We start from the raw sequence: 17,891 nt of genomic DNA on the forward strand, positions 1-17,891 counted from the left end.
AACATAAAAAAGGGGGATGAGAGGATGGGTTGAATGAATGTATGGATTCACGGAGAGGGGTATATACCATTTGGGAGATGATTGCTATATAATGTGGTCAATGATTTAATAGGCAGATTACAAGAATATGTGTTGATGTACTAGCGGACACCAACGTCTGCCAATTTTCAATATCACAATATCTTCCTCATACTTCGTGGGCCCTTCAACCTTGTGTTCTTTCTGTATAACATGCGGGTGCATGGATCGGGTTCAACGTAGGCTTAGTATGCCGGTGGCAGTAAATGCGCTGATTTTAATAGCAACATCTGTTTCATTGTGCAATGCGATTTGCTTTTTCACGGGTCGGGGTTGGTTTCGCACACGAGTGAGTTACCCCTATTACTTTGTTCCACATAGGGACATCACAAGACCCTTCCAATTGGGCGACACAATGGATTGCCGCCCAACACGAAGTATCTAGCTCTATTTCTATCCTTCCTATCGTTAACCCACCCATTATTATCATTATCACTTTCTATCTTTGCAATATTCTACATAGAATACATCTCAGGAAGTATGATATAGATATAATGATAATAATAGGAATGATAGGAATAGCAGTGGTAACAGGAATAGTAGAAAGAGTGATGGGAGGGTATTGAGCGGCATCCCATTTTGTCACCCACTTGCCTTCGTCATAAGATCCGATTTCTTCGGCTAATCTTCTTTTCAGGACCTGGTAGGAACAGTCACTGGAATGTCGCTGATCCAGGGAACGCCCAACTGTTTCATCTCAACGGCCAATTGGAAAAGATAGTCCAAGCTGCGCAACGTCCTCGTTAGCATATCTCCACGCTTTTCTCTGTGAGACAACAGGTAGGTATGAGGGAAAATCAGGAACAAGGGATGGGAGGGGGGAGGGGGGGAAGAGGAATGTTTTCCAAGATGGAGAGAGCGGGTAGGGGTATTTCCCGCCGCCTTTCTTCTGCAACGAGAAGAGAGATATCATAATCTCTCTCGCGGAGAGACTCAAACTCGAACTCACCTCTCACACTGCGTCTTGGCCTTGTGGACGTTATCCCCCCAAACGTAGACGCCGTGCCTCCGCACCAGCACGGCGTAGGTATCGGGATACTTATCCATGGCCTCCTCCAAAAACTCGGTCAGGTCCTCCTCGTGAGCCGTGTTCTCGATGACGGGAATCCGGAGGGTGTCGTGGTACCCGAGGTTCCCTTGCTTCTGGAACCCCTTTCCGAAGCCCTTGATCTGTTCGATATTGTTGATCTCGAACAGCTTATTGTTGTTGCCGGGACCACGGCTCTCGAGAATCAGGGTGACGAGGACGGCCCAGTGGGAGTGCGTGTGGATGCAGCAGCCGGCGCCGCGGCGGGTGAAGGCGGCGAGGAAGAGAGGGGTGCACTGGGAGGGCTTGTAGGCGGGCGGGGAGCGGAGGTAGACGCGGTTCTTGAGGGATGCTTCTTGGGCGGCGAGGGAGAGGACGTAGATGTCCTGAGGCTTCATGAGTTCTTTTTGGACGCCTGAGGGGGCGAGGTAGACGAGGTCGCTGGGAGGGTGTAAGTGAGAGTCATGGTTTTCTTTCTGTGATTTTTGTTCACAGCGTGTGAGAGGTGAAGTTTGTGAGTCGAGGGGGAAAAGAGGATGTTTGCCTTCTTCGTATGAGAAAAAAGGAAGCAAATGGTGGTTATTCAAATGAGGTGCTCTGTAGCTTTTGCTTTTGGGCAAACACAGCTCATTTTTAGAAATACAATTATGAGATGTAGAGACTTACTCATCCCGGATGGAGCAGCCACCGCCGGTGCCGGTGACCCAGCCTAGTGTCCAGAACTTTGCGCATAGGGAGGGAATGAGATTCGCAGGGTGGTTTGGGTCGTTTGAGGTGACGAGCTGGTCGGGGTTCTCAATCTCAGTTGTGGACGCCATGGTGGGCTGGCTTCTGAGATGAGTTTCGCGGGGTAAAGATGGGTAGTGAACGGGGGTTTGTCGAAGTCCGAGACTGTTTTATTCTTGATTTGGCTCCCGCTAGAACATGTAGACGGTAGTGAAGAACACGAGAGTTCGTAGTTTAGAAAAACAGGAATACGTCTCGAGTATCCAGGAATTTTTGAGCTCACGAAGCGATAGGTTCACTCAGTAAAACCAAGTTTCTCAGTCACAGGAGTCGGGAAATTTTCTCACCAGCCACACGAGCATGAGGCTGAGGTTAGAGCTGAGCCAGTGGCAGCTGTTGGATTCTCCACATGGCAAGCACGCAAAGGCATGGAACGCTCCTCCACACCAAAGACTCGAGTTACCCTTACGGATACAAGACAGTGACAAGAGGCTCTTGCGATTGGTCAATCCGCGCCATCTCGCAGCTGGGCTCTCTCAACTCGGGTCCATCGGCAGCCCCAAACAGATGGGCGCTTCTCGAGCTCCAGGTCATAGCTGGTAAATGCGACGGCGGCAGTTTGCTACCAAGCCACATAGTTACGGACACGGGTACACAGATTGGCCAAAAAGAAAAAGGAGACGGATACCAGCAGGTGGTGCTAGAAGAGATGATGAGACAAACTGGTGAAGAATTGGGAGCTAGTCCGGTCACTGGTTGAGGCTGATTAGGCGTCCTGCAGGTGATGCGAGGGAAAAAAGAGGACACCTAGCCTTTTTTGAAGACGGTCGAACGCCCAAGTTTCTATTTATCCCGTTGAGTGGGGAGCCTTACTCAGGAGGAAGGAGAAGCTTTCGTGAGATATTAGGACAAATTACAAGCCTGACTCCTGTCATATTAAATCAGCAAACCCGCCTACCCGAAACGGACGTCTTTTGATCAATGGAGCCAGTGAAACTCAGCCGAGATCGCTTTGTACCAGTGTCAATCAGACGGTTGGCTTGGACCGAGGTATATCTGTGCATTTCGCAGTCTTGTCTGCTCAATGCGCACCCAATGAGTGGTATTGCTGTCCTGGTCTACCTACGGAGTACTGTACATAGTATCAGTAGAGCAATGAATGGCAAGGGCAACTCCAACGGCGTGGCACTGATGCAGTCAATCTCAAGACATTTTGGGATCAGCCGCCAACCTCAGATGCTAGCCTCGATTGAATCGCAATACAGTAGAGTGCATGTTTCCTGAGAGCAATAACCCAACGCTGTTTTTCTTCCACCACCTCGCGCCAGACAGCAACCCAGTTAAGGGCGGAAGTGCTCAGTCCATCAACCGGGATCAGCAATTGAGACTTTGGAAGCTCGTCGAAGCAGCATGAATATCCCCCCCCTCCTTCCCTTCACTGTTAGAACCGGTGGATACCGTTCCCTCGCCAAGGGCCCCCGCACTTTCCTAGCCACAGTCCGCAGCCCGCATGTCATTGTCAGCAAAAGGAAGCCCACTGAAAAAGGTACCGCAGCGGCTTTGCATTGGCTACACCGGGCTGCGGTGGGCAGCGGCGTGCTACCCCGACGACCCCTGAAGCTAGGTAGCGGACGCATGCTACGGCAACTGCTCTCGCTGCTGGTCCCCCCGAAAATTCTCCAATTTTCTGTCAATCTGATTGGCTCAGAGTCTCTGCCTTGCCGAACCTTACCCCGACGGGCCACAACTTAGTGAGCTCTCCCCTACCTGGCCTTTTTTTGGCTGCTGCTTTTGGTCGCTGAGGTTTTGCTGGGGACCTTTACCGCAAAAAAAGGACACGTTGAGCACAACCCGCTTGCGCGTCTGCCTCACGGACTGATAAATCCGTCGTCTTCCTCTCCCCATTCCTCCTTCCGAAACTCTTTTCCCTCTCCTTGGGAAACTCCTCCTCGAAAATACCAATCCTCTCCATCCATCGTGTCGGGAGCCCTTTCTACCCCTTTGTCATTCAATTGACAATCCTTCTCTTACAACCCAACAGCTTTAACGCTACTTACCCCCCCCCTCATACACCTGAATCCGATTGAAGCCGAGACACCGACACCACACTCTCGCCCATCATGAAGTTCAACGCTGCTGCGTTGTCCGCCGCGGCCTTGTTCGCTGGCGCCTACGCCGACGATGCTCAGAAGGTCCTCAGTGAGGATAAGACCTCCACTGCCGCTGAGTCCTCTACCTCGGTCACTCCCCAGCTGTCCACCTTCAAGGTAAGCTCTCCTCTTCTCCTTGCCAATGGCTTTCTTTGTTGCTCCGAGTGAAGCACCCCCTCACTGTTCATTCGCTGCAATCTCAAGCCTAACGCATGAGCTCAATGCGCAATGGGAACGAGCTGGGTCACTCTTTGGAGCTTCTCCGCACCTGCTCTGTCGGCCATAAAATAAGCAATTATCTGACAACGGGGTTTTTTATTCTGCAGCCCACCACCCTGAAGGCTCCTTTCTTGGAGCAGTTCACCGACGACTGGGAGACCCGCTGGAGCCCTTCTCACGCCAAGAAGGACTCCAAGGATGACGAGGAATGGGCCTACGTTGGCGAGTGGTCTGTCGAGGAGCCTACCGTCTACAAGGGCATGGAGGGCGACAAGGGTCTTGTTGTCAAGAACCCCGCCGCTCACCACGCCATCTCGGCCAAGTTCCCTAAGAAGATTGACAACAAGGGCAAGACCCTCGTTGTTCAGTATGAAGTCAAGCTTCAGAGTAAGTTTCCAGTCCCTGCGCTCATACCACAGCCTCATGACAGAATGCTGACAATCGTTCCTTCTCAGACGGTCTTGAGTGCGGTGGCGCCTACCTCAAGCTTCTCCGTGAGAACAAGGCTCTTCACTCCGAGGAGTTCTCGAACGCCACTCCCTATGTGATCATGTTCGGTCCCGATAAGTGCGGCCACACCAACAAGGTTCACTTCATCTTCAACCACAAGAACCCCAAGACTGGTGACTACGAGGAGAAGCACCTTACCTCTCCCCCCACCGCTCGCATTGTCAAGACTACCGAGCTCTACACTCTCATTGTTCACCCCAACAACACCTTCATCATCCAGCAGAACGGCGAGCAGGTCAAGACCGGCTCCCTTCTCGAGGACTTCTCCCCCGCCGTCAACCCTGAGAAGGAGATTGACGATGCCAAGGACTCCAAGCCTGAGGACTGGGTTGATGAGGCCCGTATCGCCGACCCCGAGGCCAAGAAGCCTGAGGACTGGGATGAGGACGCCCCTTACGAGATTGTCGACGAGGAGGCCACCAAGCCCGAGGACTGGCTCGAGGATGAGGCTCAGACCATCCCTGACCCCGAGGCCCAGAAGCCTGAGGACTGGGACGATGAGGAGGATGGTGACTGGGTCGCCCCTACCGTTCCCAACCCCAAGTGCACCGAGGCTTCTGGCTGTGGCCCCTGGACCAAGCCCTTGAAGAAGAACCCTGACTACAAGGGCAAGTGGACCGCTCCCTACATCGACAACCCCGCCTACAAGGGCGTCTGGGCTCCCCGCAAGATCAAGAACCCCGACTACTTCGAGGACAAGACCCCCGCCAACTTCGAGCCCATGGGCGCTGTAAGTATTCCCGATAATGTACGCGTGTCTCTTCTACTGCTAACGAATGAATCAACAGATTGGCTTCGAGATCTGGACCATGCAGAGCGACATCCTCTTCGACAACATCTACATTGGCCACTCCGTTGAGGATGCCGCCAAGCTTGCTGAGGAGTCCTTCAAGGAGAAGCACCCCATTGAGCAGCTCGCTGAGCTTGCCGACAAGCCCAAGGAAGCCGAGAAGCCCAAGTCCCCCAACGACCTCAAGTTCCTTGACGACCCCGTTCACTTCATCAAGGAGAAGCTTGATCTCTTCATCACCATTGCCCAGAAGGACCCCATCCAGGCCGTCAAGTTCGTCCCCGAGGTTGCTGGCGGTATCGGTGCCCTTCTCGTCACTCTCATTGCCATCATTGTCGGCATTGCCAGCTCCGGTGGTGCTCCTCCCGCTGCCCAGAAGGCTGCGGCTGATGCCAAGGACAAGGCGAAGGAGGTCAAGGACAAGGCCGCCAAGGCTGTTGCCTCTGGCGCCGACGTCGCGAAGGACGCTACCAAGCGCAACACCCGCAGCTCGTCTTAGATGGGAATGGTTCTTGCGATGGAATTGTGAATTAGTTTGCTTTCTCTTTGATATCGTCGCCGGGAGAAGGCCAGCGGCCTAAAAGTATCGTGCTTTTAAGATGGCACAAGGGGTGATATCAGGAACCGAAGAGAAACATGGATGCTGCTTTTTTCAGTTTAACTCCCTCATTCTATGCCTGTTTTTGGTCATCGAGGGACAGACAAAGAGCATGGCGTAGGTGTATTCTAGCTACCAAAAAAAAAACAAGGGATTTGATCAACACGCGATGTCGGAGTCTGAATGTGATGCGATGCAAACTTAGACGTCAAAATGAAATGTCATCGTGTCCGGGTCCATCCCATCATCTTGAGATAAGGTAATCAGCTCCGCGGTCAAATGTGGCCCCCCCGGTGTTCCGCTATGAAGGTCTCAGATCCACCAGCCGCTTCTCCGCCGCATAGGATGATACGCTGTTTACGCCGTTTACGCCGGCGGAGAGCGCCCACCAGACGCTTGTCGCACCAAAAGCACGGCTCCCTCTCGGCATAAGGCGGCATTGGGGCCGGCTTCGGCTGGAGGAGCCAACTGGGAGCTTTGGGGGAAAGTGGGCAGGGATTCAGTGGCAGCCACGGCAGCGTTATCTTACCCCACCCCAACCTTTCCCCACACTCTGGGAGCTCGCCGAGTTCCCTGGGACTTTATAAGGGACTACGATGTCGCTCGACTCCGGTTCCCGCGTCTCCTGTGAAAGAAGTGGCTGGCAATTGGCTTGAGACGAACGATCCAAGACGACGGAACGGACAGTTTGTTGTTCTTGCAGTGTGTAGCACTATCTGTTTCTAGTTTACCCAATCGTTGCCTCTCGTCAGAGACCTCTCTCCCATACCCTTCGTCCTCCTCTTCTCCCCTCTTCTCCCTTTTCCCTCTTCTTTCACAATGCGTCGAGCATTTACTCGAAGCATTACTACCGGTGCTGGCCGAACCTCTAGAGCATCCCTCACCCGCTCACCACTTCTCTTCTCAAAGCCTACCATCATGGCCTCCTCCGGCTCGCCCACCTCCGCCGTTGCGGCGAGGAGGATACACGCCACGGCGAAGCACCTCAATGCCGCCCTGGACTCGACGGCCGAGTCCTACCCCAACACCCACGAGAAGATTGCCAAGCCAGAGGATACCCCCTTCTTCCTGGACAACAAGTTCATGACCTCGGCCGCGACCGACTTCATCGACCTCCACGACCCGGCCACCAACAACCTCGTCACCCGCGTGCCGCAGATGACCACCGAGGAGCTGCAGGCCGCTGTTGACTCTGCTGAGAAGGCCTTCCCCAAGTGGCGCGCCATGAGCGTGCTCGCCCGCCAGCAGATCATGTTCAAGTTCGTCGCCCTCATCCGCGAGAACTGGGACCGTCTGGCGGCGAGCATCACCCTCGAGCAGGGCAAGACGTTTGCCGACGCCAGGGGTGATGTCCTCCGTGGTCTGCAGGTTGCCGAGGCAGCCTGCGGCGCACCTGAGCTCTTGAAGGGCGAGGTGTTGGAGGTGGCCAAGGATATGGAGACGAGAAGCTACCGCGAGCCATTGGGCGTCGTGTCTGCCATCTGCCCCTTTAGTAAGTGAACCCGATATGATTTTCTTTGTTGGAAAGACGAAGGAGAAAGAATTGAAGCTAACAAGGGTCTAGACTTCCCCGCCATGATTCCCCTTTGGTGCATCCCCATCGCGACCGTCACTGGCAACACCCTCATCCTGAAGCCCTCGGAGCGTGACCCCGGCGCGGCCATGATCCTCGCCGAGCTCGTCCAAAAGGCCGGCTTCCCCGAGGGCGTCGTCAACGTCGTCCACGGCGCCCACAAGACGGTCGACTTCATCCTCGAGGACCCCGTCATCAAGGCCGTCAGCTTCGTCGGTGGCAACAAGGCCGGCGAGTACATCTTTAACAAGGGCTCCGCCCACGGCAAGCGCGTCCAGGCCAACCTCGGCGCAAAGAACCACGCCGCCGTTCTGCCGGACTGCAACAAGAACCACTTCCTCAACAGCGTCGTCGGTGCGGCCTTTGGCGCCGCCGGTCAGCGCTGCATGGCCCTCAGCACCCTCGTCCTCGTCGGCGAGACAAAGGAGTGGCTCCCCGAGCTGGCCGAGCTGGCCAAGAAGCTCAAGGTCGACGGCGGCTTCGAGGCCGGCGCCGACCTCGGCCCCGTCATCTCCCCGCAGAGCAAGCAGCGCATCGAGAGCCTGATCCAGAGCGCCGAGGACGAGGGCGCGACCATCCTCCTCGACGGCCGCGGGTACAAGCCCGCCAAATACCCCAACGGCAACTGGGTCGCGCCCACCATCATCACCAACGTGACGCCCGAGATGAAGTGCTACACGGAGGAGATTTTCGGTCCCGTCCTGGTGTGCCTCAACGTCGCGACGCTCGACGACGCCGTCGCGCTGATCAACAAGAACGAGTACGGCAACGGCACGGCCATCTTCACCCGCTCCGGCGCCACGGCCGAGGCCTTCCGCCGCAACATTGAGGCCGGCCAGGTCGGTATCAACGTGCCCATCCCCGTTCCTCTGCCCATGTTCTCCTTCACTGGCAACAAGAAGAGTGTTGCCGCGGGCGGTGCCAACACGTTTTACGGACGTCCCGGCATCTCCTTTTTGACGCAGCAGAAGACGGTCACGTCCTTCTGGGCGTCTGCCGATGCGATTTCGCAAAAGGCTGATGTGTCGATGCCTACCCAGTCATGATTCTGTGTGTTAAGGTGAGGAGGGAGTGGCGGGGGCTGTGCGTATAAGCTCTGGAGCTAGGCAACGTAAAATGGGTTGCGAAGGATGATGTTATTGAGCACGTACCGGGATGAGTACTATGATTTCATGAGGAAGCAGTGGCTAGTTGAAAACATGGCATGGCAAAAAATGACAAGAATGCAGAGGAAGTCGAGTGGAAAAGCCACATACAAAAAAAAAACCAAAAAAACAATTAAACGAATTTTCAAACAGATACCACCATGGTTCGCACTCATATATGTATGACATGATCCTTGATGAGACTAGAACATGCTTGGGCCGCTCTCTCAACTCTTCCCTGCCTAGGGTCCATTGCTGCCCACCATTGTGCTCACCTCGTCACAGCACACTTACACGGCTTCGGGGTCGGATCATGGAAGCGACTACCTACACAGACATATCTCAACGTAACTCTGCTGACTCCAAGTCACGGTGATATCTCTCGGAGCCTCCCTTTCTTAATCGTAGTAGGTATGATTTAGGAAACGCCTCGTCCGTTATTCTCCCTATCTAAGCTCTCATCCAGAATGGGCACCCTGTCAGCGTCCACGTCCGGTTGCTTCTCAGTGACTCCATTTCCGTTCATTGGTACATATTAGCTCCCAAAGTAAAGCTATGGATGAATATACTGTCAACGAGTGGTTTTCTTTCCCCCCGAGGTTTTCCAAGGACATTGACGAGGAAGCTCCTTTTACGATTTCGTAGTAGGTGCTTGGTGGTGTCACAAGAATAAATCGATTGATAAGGTAAGCTGGATGAACCGGAAAGGAGTAGGGCGGTTTTTTTTTTTTTTTTTTTTTTTTTTGAATATCTCTCAAGCAAGCACCTAGATAGCTTCACAAGTGAGTAGATTCAGAAGAACAAGGAGTGATTTTCATTTTCATAAACCGAGATCCTTGAGCTTACTCACCAAAAGGGTAAGTCGGCTCCTATTTCAGCCCCCCTACTTTTTTTTTTCCATTTTGCAACTCAACTTTCTCAAAATAGCTATCAAAAAAAAGTAACTTAGGTATCATGGTAATCCCTCCCAGAGTAGTGTATATTGAAAATTTTCCAAAGGAGTGTCTTTTCGTTCCATTTCGTTTCCGTACGTGATGTCTCTTTTTGATAGGGGTTTTTTTTCCCTTTTTTCAGTTTTCATGAGAGAAATGAGAGAGAGTAAGAGAGAAAGATAAATTATGTTCAGTAAAGAACCTTCAAGAAGTTTCCATAACAAAAAAATCCCCGGTTTCCTATCCTTTCCCTCCCCCCCCTGTTGTAATAAGAAAAGAAAAAAAAAGGGAGGAAAGTCATATACCCGGCGTCAGGTAAAGGGGGGAGGGAGAATCTGATTTCAAGGATGTAACAAATGCCGCTATCCAGATGACTTATGCAAGAGAAAAAAGAGACGAGAGAGAGAGAGAGAGAGAGAGAGAGAGAGAGAGAGACGGTCAAGGTTCTCGGAGTACCCGAAGAAGAGCTCGACCTTCTCAAAGAAATTCGGAAAAAGAGGCAAAGAGTGTACCAATGACGATCCTTTCATAAGAAAATCATAAGAAAAAAGAGTCCCCGAGGCAATGTTGCTCGCTTGCTCGCTTGAAGTGAAGATGAAAGCAGAAAAAAGCAGACTCGAAATAAACGCAAGTCATTATTGGATGTTGGGTGCTTTTCTTCCCTTCTTCTTTTGTTTTGGCTTTTTGAGAGCGGTATTCATGACGGGGGCGAGGCTAGATCATGTTACCATTAACACTGACCTCGAACCCGTCCCCCTTCTGCTTCAGCGCCTTGGCAAGCATCAGCTCGCGCATCCAATCGATCCGGTCATCGCGGTTCTTGACAGCAAAATGATGCGTCTTGCCCGTGCCGTTCGCGCCCTCGGCGGGGATCGACCCAGAACTCGAAGAGTGCCCGTGCCCGAAACCATGCAGCGCGCTCCCGCGCTTCCTCAGCTTCGCGCCCGCGGACTCCTTGTCTTTATCCTGGGGGATGAGCTGGAAGCTAAACGCCGCGACGGGGTCGCTCTTGTCGCGGCTGTGCGACGACGAGAACTGCACGGCCTTGAAGGCGGCGGTGAGCTTGCTCTGCGACGCGAGGCTGGAGCACGCGATGGCGTAGTCGTCGACGTCGACGTACTCGAGCGTGCGGTCGACTGTTTTGGCGTCCTTGTGGACGGCGAGGCGGGTGCCTTTGAGGGTGCAAAAGGTGTCGTTCCACTCGTGGCGGAGCATCTTGGTCTTGCGCTTCTTCATGGGGCCTTGGAAGGTTACGCCGTCCTGCTGGGCTGCCGAGGCGGCCTGTTTGACGGGGAGGGCGGCGGCGAGGTGGGAGATTGGGGGGATGGCTTGTTCAAAGGGGGTTGTGCGCTCGGTGGGGGACCAAGGGTAGTTTACGCGGGGCGGGGCTTGGAGAGGTTGTTGTTGTTGTTGTGTCTGGAGGGGTTGAGGGCGGACGGAGGTGCGTGGGGAGGTGTGTCTGGGGGATGTGCGGGCGATGGGGGTCGCGGAGTTCTCGTTGAGGGCTGGAAGGACGGGGAACGAGGGGCGGCGGGCGGAGGAGCGGGATTGGGTGCGGGAAAGGGGCGGCTGCTGCTGCTGCTGCTGCTTGGTGATGCCGGCGCGGTAGTTCATCTCGGGTGGGACGGACTGGGAGACATCGCGGGCGATGCGGTCCATCGGCACGGCGGTGACGGGGACGTCCATCTCGGAGAAGGGGGTGCCGAAGCGGTAGGGGTTGTTGACGGGGCTCTGCAGGTCCGGGGACATGGCCTCGGCCCGGTCCATGTGGTAGGGGACGAAGCCTTGCGGCTGCTGTTGCTGGTAGGGAGGTGTCGGGAGAGGCTCCGGGTGGGAGGAAGGGGGAGGGACCGTGGAGGCGCGGAGGGGGCTTGCGCGAGGAGCTTGCGCGCCGGGGATGGAGAGCTTCGGGAGGTGACGGAGGCGTTCGGGCTGGGCCTTCATGGAGGGGAAGCCCATCTCGAAGGGGGGTGTCGGGGGCACCGTGGTATCCTCATGCTTCTGGAAGTCGAGGAACTGGCGCACATTATCCTGGGGATCTCTCGCAACGACGTTGCGGAGAGCAGCCTCCTGGAGATACTGCAGCGGCGTGGCGTTGCCGGGTCCCAGCACATCGGAGGAAGCCACCACGGACGGGACGGCGTCCGAGACGGGCCTGAGGATCTGCGTGGGGTCGAGGGCCCTGGCCGTGTGCGGGTTGCCTGGGTTCCCGGTGATGACGACCTGTTCCGTCTCGAGGTCGACAAAAGGGTGCTCCTTCTTGAAGGCCTCGATGAGGCGCTGCTGTTTCCTCCACTTTGAGCAGTTCTCGCCCTTGGGGCACTGATGCGGCTTGGGGACGACCTGCTCGATGCCGACGATGGACACGGACTCCATGGGGGTGATGATGTCGTCGTGCGACGGCTTCTTGGGCCGCCTCCTGCTGCTCTTGCTCCTCTTCATCCCGCAGTCGTCCGCCTGCTGCCTGTCCGCCGCCCGGACCTCGCGGGTCTCCTTCTTGACTTCGCGGCTCGGCTCGTCCTGGATCGGCGTCGGGGCGCGGGGCGAGCTGGGTCTGCTGTCGCGCAAGACCTGAATCTGGTTCCACACGCGCGTCCTCATGCCGAATGAGGGAATGTCCAACTCCTTCAGGTCCTCAAACTTCAACGTGATTAGGATGGGTCCGTTGATGTCGTTCTCCACGAAACGGCCGGCGACCGAGAGCTCAATGCCAGCATTGAGCATCGACTGCGCAACCATCTCTGGCGTCCACGAGACGAGCTCTCTTGACTCCAACTCTTCGTACGTGAACTGGAAGGGGCCGCTCTGGTGTCTGGATGCGGGCATCGGCGGCTGCTGCGGTCTGATGTGTCTAAAGGGCTCGTCAAAGGGCCGCGCCGTCTTGGGTGTCACCGGGGACAGCGTCAGGATGGCCTCGTCAAAGTAGCTGGCGGTGGAAGTGCGGAACAGGTGCGGGCCAGAAGGACCCTCAGTGTTCTTGTTTGGTGATTCCATCATTTCCGTCGCATACATCATCCGCCCTTGACTCGACCTTGGCGTCTGCACCTCATCGTAGGATGAGAGTGTTGTGATACTTGGCTGGCCGCCAGACTTTTTTGCGCCCACATACGTTAGCTATAGCCGTTCTCGCCAGGCCACTGCGTTTCCAATAGATAACTTACCGAGTTGACACTGATCCGTGGAGAATTGTCTTCAAACTCGCTGAGCACGTCGTCGTCCCATTCCATGTCCATGAACTCGGTCGCCACCGAGGTTGGCCTCTGCGGCTCGGCCTTGATGCCAAAGAATGTGTCGCGCATGGGAACCTTTTCGCGCATCTCATGGCGCAGGCGACGCTCGCCCCTTTCATATTCTTGTGTGTAGTTCTAGCGGCGCAAAGTCAGCCTCAACAGCCACACACAGCGTCGCGAGCCTCATTTTGATTATCATTCTCAACTCACCATTTTGTATATGTGTGTAAGTGGTTATTCCCAGATACGGAAAGTGCGTTGGAGGAATGTTCAAGAGGGCGTGGACTGGCTATTATCTGACTTGCAGTCTACAGCACAGGACAGCCTCCTCCGTGGGGGGGATTTGATACCCTTTTCTCTTTGCTTTTTTTTCTTTTCTTCTTTTCCTGTAAAGCTGGAAATCGAGGGGCGGGGGGAGAAGCCGTTGCCGGCAGCACTCTGTTCTATGAAGCCTGTGAATACTTTGGGGGATAGCGGCACGCAGTGCAAGCTATGAGGGGTTTGAATACGCCTCGGGGCTAGGAAACAAGACCAGCGAAAAGGAGATGCCTAAAGGAAAAATAAGGGGATATGAGGTCCAGCAGAGCCGAATATGCTCGTTTGGTATGTAACGGGTCGCAAAAGAGAAGAAGGAGGGGATCCGGTACAAGGCGGGCGCCTACCGCGAGTTATGTATGTCTAGTGTGTCCATGCACGGCGGAGCAGTGTAGGGATGCGAAAGACTAGGGGGGTGGTTGAGGAGGAGGAGGGAAGCATGGTGGTTGAGAAAGTCGGATCACAGCACATACGCAGCAGCAGCAGAAGCACGCACAGCTATCCCATCACCCATGCCATGTTCTCGTCCCCAATATGCATGCTGGTTCTGGTGTGATTCGACCCGTGGCACTTGCACACGGCGCCGATGGTGGCACTGTGAACAGACCAGTCGAGTTGTATAATAATAGCCCGGGTGGTGTGTGGGCAGGTTTAGGTATCTAGGTTCTGGGTTCTGGGTTCTGGGTTGGAGAGACGGCAGAGGTAGTAGAGTGCGCTTGCGTGTACGTATGTGTGTGTGTGTGTGTGTGTGTGTGTGTGTGTGTGTGGCCGAGCGGGCAAAGGCCCAGCCCATGGACCATTCATTGAACCCTGAACAATGGGGTCCTAGTCGACGATACCGGCGTCGACAGTTGTTAGGGTGAAGATGGGAGAGAGAGGCATAGGTAGGTACTCCGTACGGAGAGAGAAGGGAACGCTTCGAAAGGCTGGTGGTTCCCCGGCCAAAGGGGGTGTGTAGCCGGGCAGCCATCCATGTGGATAGCGGTGCACAACCGGCAGCAAGCACTTTGCACTTGCAGCGAAGCACCACGCAGGACAGGACGCGGCATGTAGGTACTCCGTCCGTTCCCCCTCCCCAGCACAGGCAACTGGCCAGGCACAGGGCAGCACAGCAGCAAGAGCAGCAGCAGCAGCGGGCGGAAGCTGTACTTGTACGGCGGTTAAGGTAGTCAAAAGTCGAACCGGCGTGGGGAAAGCGTAGTAGTCAGTACCTACTCAGCAACGAACCTCGTCTGTGAGGATGTGTGAAGTGGGTGGAATGAGGGTCTAGACGGCGCAAAGGTCGGGAAAAATCTATTCCTGATTGGCCGGGGACGGGAAAAGAAGCTCGTGCATAGCAGCGCCAGCCGACGGCTAACGAAAGCAAAGACGGCGCTGGAGTTTCCCATTGGCCATAAATCACAAGAAACAAAATGTCGTGGGACGTTATTTTAGGGAACGCTAATACGCCATTGGCCAGAAAGTCGGGATAACAGGATACATGATACTTACGATACCCCCCGGTTTGCCGCTACGGCGGCGTTTAAGCGCCCGTCTTTTGTCAACCTGGCGGGCCACTCGTTGTTCGCTTGTCGTCTGAATAAGTGGGTACCTATCAACGACCCCCCCCCGGGCCGCCGGCCGTCAACGGCGTGGAAGCAAAAAAGGGAAAGGCAGGAGACTAAGGTAAACGGAAAGAGGGGAACCGGGGTGTGTGCTGCCAGTACTGCGTATGTGTGGCAGTGGCACACATCCGCCGGGATGAGACCTCGCCATCCTCTCTCTCTCTCTCTCTGTCTCTGTCTCTGTCTCTGTACCCGTACAGATACGTCTCTCACCTCACCTCACCTCAATGTCTCCTTTCACACCTTTTTTATTATTTTAAAGAGTCGTCTACACACTCCACAGACAGTCCACACACCCGATTGCGCATCCACGTTCAATCCTCGTTCGGTCCACCGCCCGCAACATGGCTCTTGGGTTCCCTCGAGCTCGACTCTTCTGGCCCATGGCCCCCACCCATTCGAGCTAAAAAATCCCACCATGCCCTGTCCATCACCTGCAAGGATACACTGACAAGGACCAGGGGCAGAATGAGCAGCTTCCGGCACACATACCTCTCCCCGTCTGAGGTCAGGTCTCTCTTTTTCCTGATGACCTCGCACCGCAAGCCGCATACCAAAAGCAACGAAAAAAAGCTGCACTGCACGCTGTACGCTGCACGCTCTTCTCAACCCGCCCGCCCGTCCGCTCGTGGCTCGCTAGTGTGCCAGCTTACATAGGTACTGTCATGGACACAACCAGCCCACGACTTAGCTATCCATTGCCATGCCATGGTAGTCTCCCACACTGCTTCGCACCCTCTTTGCACCATTCGCGGCCTTGCAGAACCCCCCCCCAAATACGCCGCCGCCCACCGCCTGCTGTTCGCGGCCTTTGTCTTTGCCACCACCATCACTTATCGTACCTGTCATCACATTCCAATCTTATCAAGTCTCTTTTTCTTTCCCCAGAATCAACCTAAGCCCAGCACCACACACAGACAAGTGAGGCATGTGGATCAAGACAAGAACAAGCCATGTGAGCGGCCCTGCCCAATCCCGCAATGGCCATCCTCTCAACGGCCACCCGAATCCTTCTGGCTGGGAAACTTTCCCAAGAATGCAATGCCCCGTATAATTCCTGCATCATGCGGCTTTTCTTGCATAGCGGGAGCAATCATGGACACACCGGTGACCGGCCAACTACTTGACCGTTCATCAATGAGAGAGAAAGAGAGGCCCAAAAAGAAAAGAAGGGTGAAAATACAGCCATTTACACCCCCCTCTCCCCCCGTTTCTGCCTCTTCAACGTTGCACCCTCGGCTACCTACAGCCCACCGCACACCTCCGATCCCGACGAGTCTCGAATGCCCATGGCCAAGGGCCAGGACCCCACCCCTCACGATCAACTGACTTCCCCTCACTGGCCTTCTCAGCCACTCACTTTGCCCGTCGGGCCTCCATCGGAGAAATCCCCATCAAACCGAGACTACCATTCCGTCCGGGGGTGTTCAACGAGGCCAATGGCCTTGCGAGAAGCCTCTTTTACGAAAAGGTCCCCAGTATGAGGCGAGATTTTTCATCTTCCTCTTAGAATTGGCCCTCTTTGGTCACTGTAACTGACATGGGATGGTTCGGGTCTCAATGGCACGAATGGGTCCTGTCATGACCCAAGACGAGCTTCCTTCGCCCTTGTTGGCCCGTTGCGCTTTCTCATCCTCCACCTGCCGTGTCACTGTCGGCGCAGTCCGTGGATCGCTTATCATTAGTCTCGCCTTGCCCTCAGCTCGCAAAACCAAACACTCCTCTGGATACTTGCTTACCGCCCAATCGCTCCGTTGCGATAGCGGACAACGTGACCAGGCAAAGGCTGTAGCTGTGGCACATGACCTGCGCAACTGGCTCACCGTTGCTGCCAGGCAAATTTGATAGAGGCAAAGAAATCTCTCAACAGTCAATGAATCCCCAGTCACTTATCCACGTATGACTTCATACTCACAAGCCCTGCAGATGGCGGTCAAAAGTGTGACGAGAGGACATGGTTGATGCAGCAGCAGCAGCAGGTCTCTTGGGCTTTCGCATTCGTATGTATGCACCTGTCGCTAGCCTCCATAGCTCGATGCCGTGGAATGAGAATTCTTGGCCTTGTTTGCTGGATGAGAATCCAGTGAGCGATACCTATCCCGAAGGGGAGGAGAGAGAGGGGGCTGGCGGGAAGTGCTCTTGATAGGTAGACGACGGTGGACGGTCTGAAGATGGTGGTACGACAAGACATCGGTAGCCAGCTTTGTTACCCCGCAGAGCCGTTGAGACAAATATGCGATATATGCCATGTCCAAAATATGGGTGCTGCCACACTTTTGTAGGTTGACGGATTGGGATGCGGTGATATCTGATAGAGCTGCAGTATCGGACCTTGCAGGATTTGGGAAGCTGACACCATCTCTCTGGTCTCTACGGATACTGGATCTGAGTTTACGAATCGGATTGACCCAAAAGCACATCTGCTTCGAGCGCAGATGTTGACATCGGAACAGTGAGAAAAAAAATCCGCGAGTTGCCATTGCCATCATGGCGGCAGCCGATTCTGGTCCCAGAGAATCCAGCCCCCCTTCCCGGCTAGCAATCATACAGTCGCGCAACATTCACTTCTGTGTATCGGTGTCGGTGAAGCATCGCACATCTCCACATGTAAGGGAGCAAGAATGCGCTTCGAGAAACTGCGAAAGGCCAGCGCAGAGAATCCCCGCTGACTCATAAGACAGCCTAAAGGTGCTGTGAAGGTCGACCCCGTCCTTGCGTTAGCAGTGTGACGCTCTGCAGGGAAGCATAAAGCACGCTCCCGCTACTGCATCCCCATCTTCCATGTTCATTCCAGGTGGTGTTCGATGCGTCTCCGAGACATGAGAAAGCCGTGGCGGGACCCGACGGGACAAGAGTTTGTGAATCATATGCAGTCTTGCCTTCTTCACCGACTCTTCACGTCGTTTGGTATGCTCCTGGATGACCTCATCCGATCATTTCCGCGAGACAGGGAGAACATGTGTTCAACAATGCCACGGTGTCTCGGCCAGATCA

General features: G+C 54.8%; 6 protein-coding genes across 6 annotated transcripts; 3 read left to right on the forward strand and 3 right to left on the reverse strand.

The window, feature by feature from the left end:
* Positions 1-590: 590 nt before the first annotated feature.
* On the reverse strand, positions 591-2,117 carry BDP81DRAFT_428338 (methylthioribulose-1-phosphate dehydratase). Its single transcript, XM_060590414.1, has 3 exons — positions 1,772-2,117; positions 1,028-1,546; positions 591-805 (listed from the first exon to the last, which is right to left on the reverse strand). Exons 1-3 carry the CDS (start codon positions 1,921-1,923, stop codon positions 712-714), a joined length of 765 nt encoding a protein of 254 aa, XP_060445390.1. The 5' UTR covers positions 1,924-2,117; the 3' UTR covers positions 591-711.
* Positions 2,118-3,670: 1,553 nt separating this feature from the next.
* BDP81DRAFT_28492 (calreticulin family protein) lies at positions 3,671-6,186 on the forward strand. The gene is made up of 4 exons (XM_060583020.1): positions 3,671-4,098; positions 4,308-4,587; positions 4,656-5,440; positions 5,499-6,186. Exons 1-4 carry the CDS (start codon positions 3,952-3,954, stop codon positions 5,997-5,999), a joined length of 1,713 nt encoding a protein of 570 aa, XP_060445391.1. The 5' UTR covers positions 3,671-3,951; the 3' UTR covers positions 6,000-6,186.
* Positions 6,187-7,016: 830 nt separating this feature from the next.
* BDP81DRAFT_449765 (methylmalonate-semialdehyde dehydrogenase) lies at positions 7,017-8,717 on the forward strand (the record flags this gene model as incomplete). The annotated part of the gene is made up of 2 exons (XM_060592449.1): positions 7,017-7,590; positions 7,663-8,717. The coding sequence occupies 2 exons, from the start codon at positions 7,017-7,019 to the stop codon at positions 8,715-8,717; spliced, it is 1,629 nt and encodes a 542-aa protein (XP_060445392.1).
* A 149-nt stretch (positions 8,718-8,866) lies between these two features.
* BDP81DRAFT_428344 (uncharacterized protein) lies at positions 8,867-9,551 on the forward strand. Its single transcript, XM_060590415.1, has one exon. The coding sequence runs from the start codon at positions 9,014-9,016 to the stop codon at positions 9,236-9,238; it is 225 nt and encodes a 74-aa protein (XP_060445393.1). The 5' UTR covers positions 8,867-9,013; the 3' UTR covers positions 9,239-9,551.
* Positions 9,552-10,462: 911 nt separating this feature from the next.
* Positions 10,463-13,065, reverse strand: BDP81DRAFT_394438 (PH domain-containing protein; the record flags this gene model as incomplete). Its single annotated transcript, XM_060587961.1, has 2 exons — positions 10,463-12,838; positions 12,910-13,065. The coding sequence occupies 2 exons, from the start codon at positions 13,063-13,065 to the stop codon at positions 10,463-10,465; spliced, it is 2,532 nt and encodes an 843-aa protein (XP_060445394.1).
* Positions 13,066-16,828: 3,763 nt separating this feature from the next.
* On the reverse strand, positions 16,829-17,637 carry BDP81DRAFT_28550 (uncharacterized protein). Its single transcript, XM_060583026.1, has one exon. The coding sequence runs from the start codon at positions 17,456-17,458 to the stop codon at positions 16,916-16,918; it is 543 nt and encodes a 180-aa protein (XP_060445395.1). The 5' UTR covers positions 17,459-17,637; the 3' UTR covers positions 16,829-16,915.
* Between the last annotated feature and the right edge of the window lie 254 nt (positions 17,638-17,891).

This window comes from Colletotrichum phormii (genome assembly GCF_030913505.1).
Source record: "Colletotrichum phormii strain CBS 102054 chromosome Unknown BDP81scaffold_10, whole genome shotgun sequence".
NCBI lineage: Eukaryota > Fungi > Ascomycota > Sordariomycetes > Glomerellales > Glomerellaceae > Colletotrichum > Colletotrichum phormii.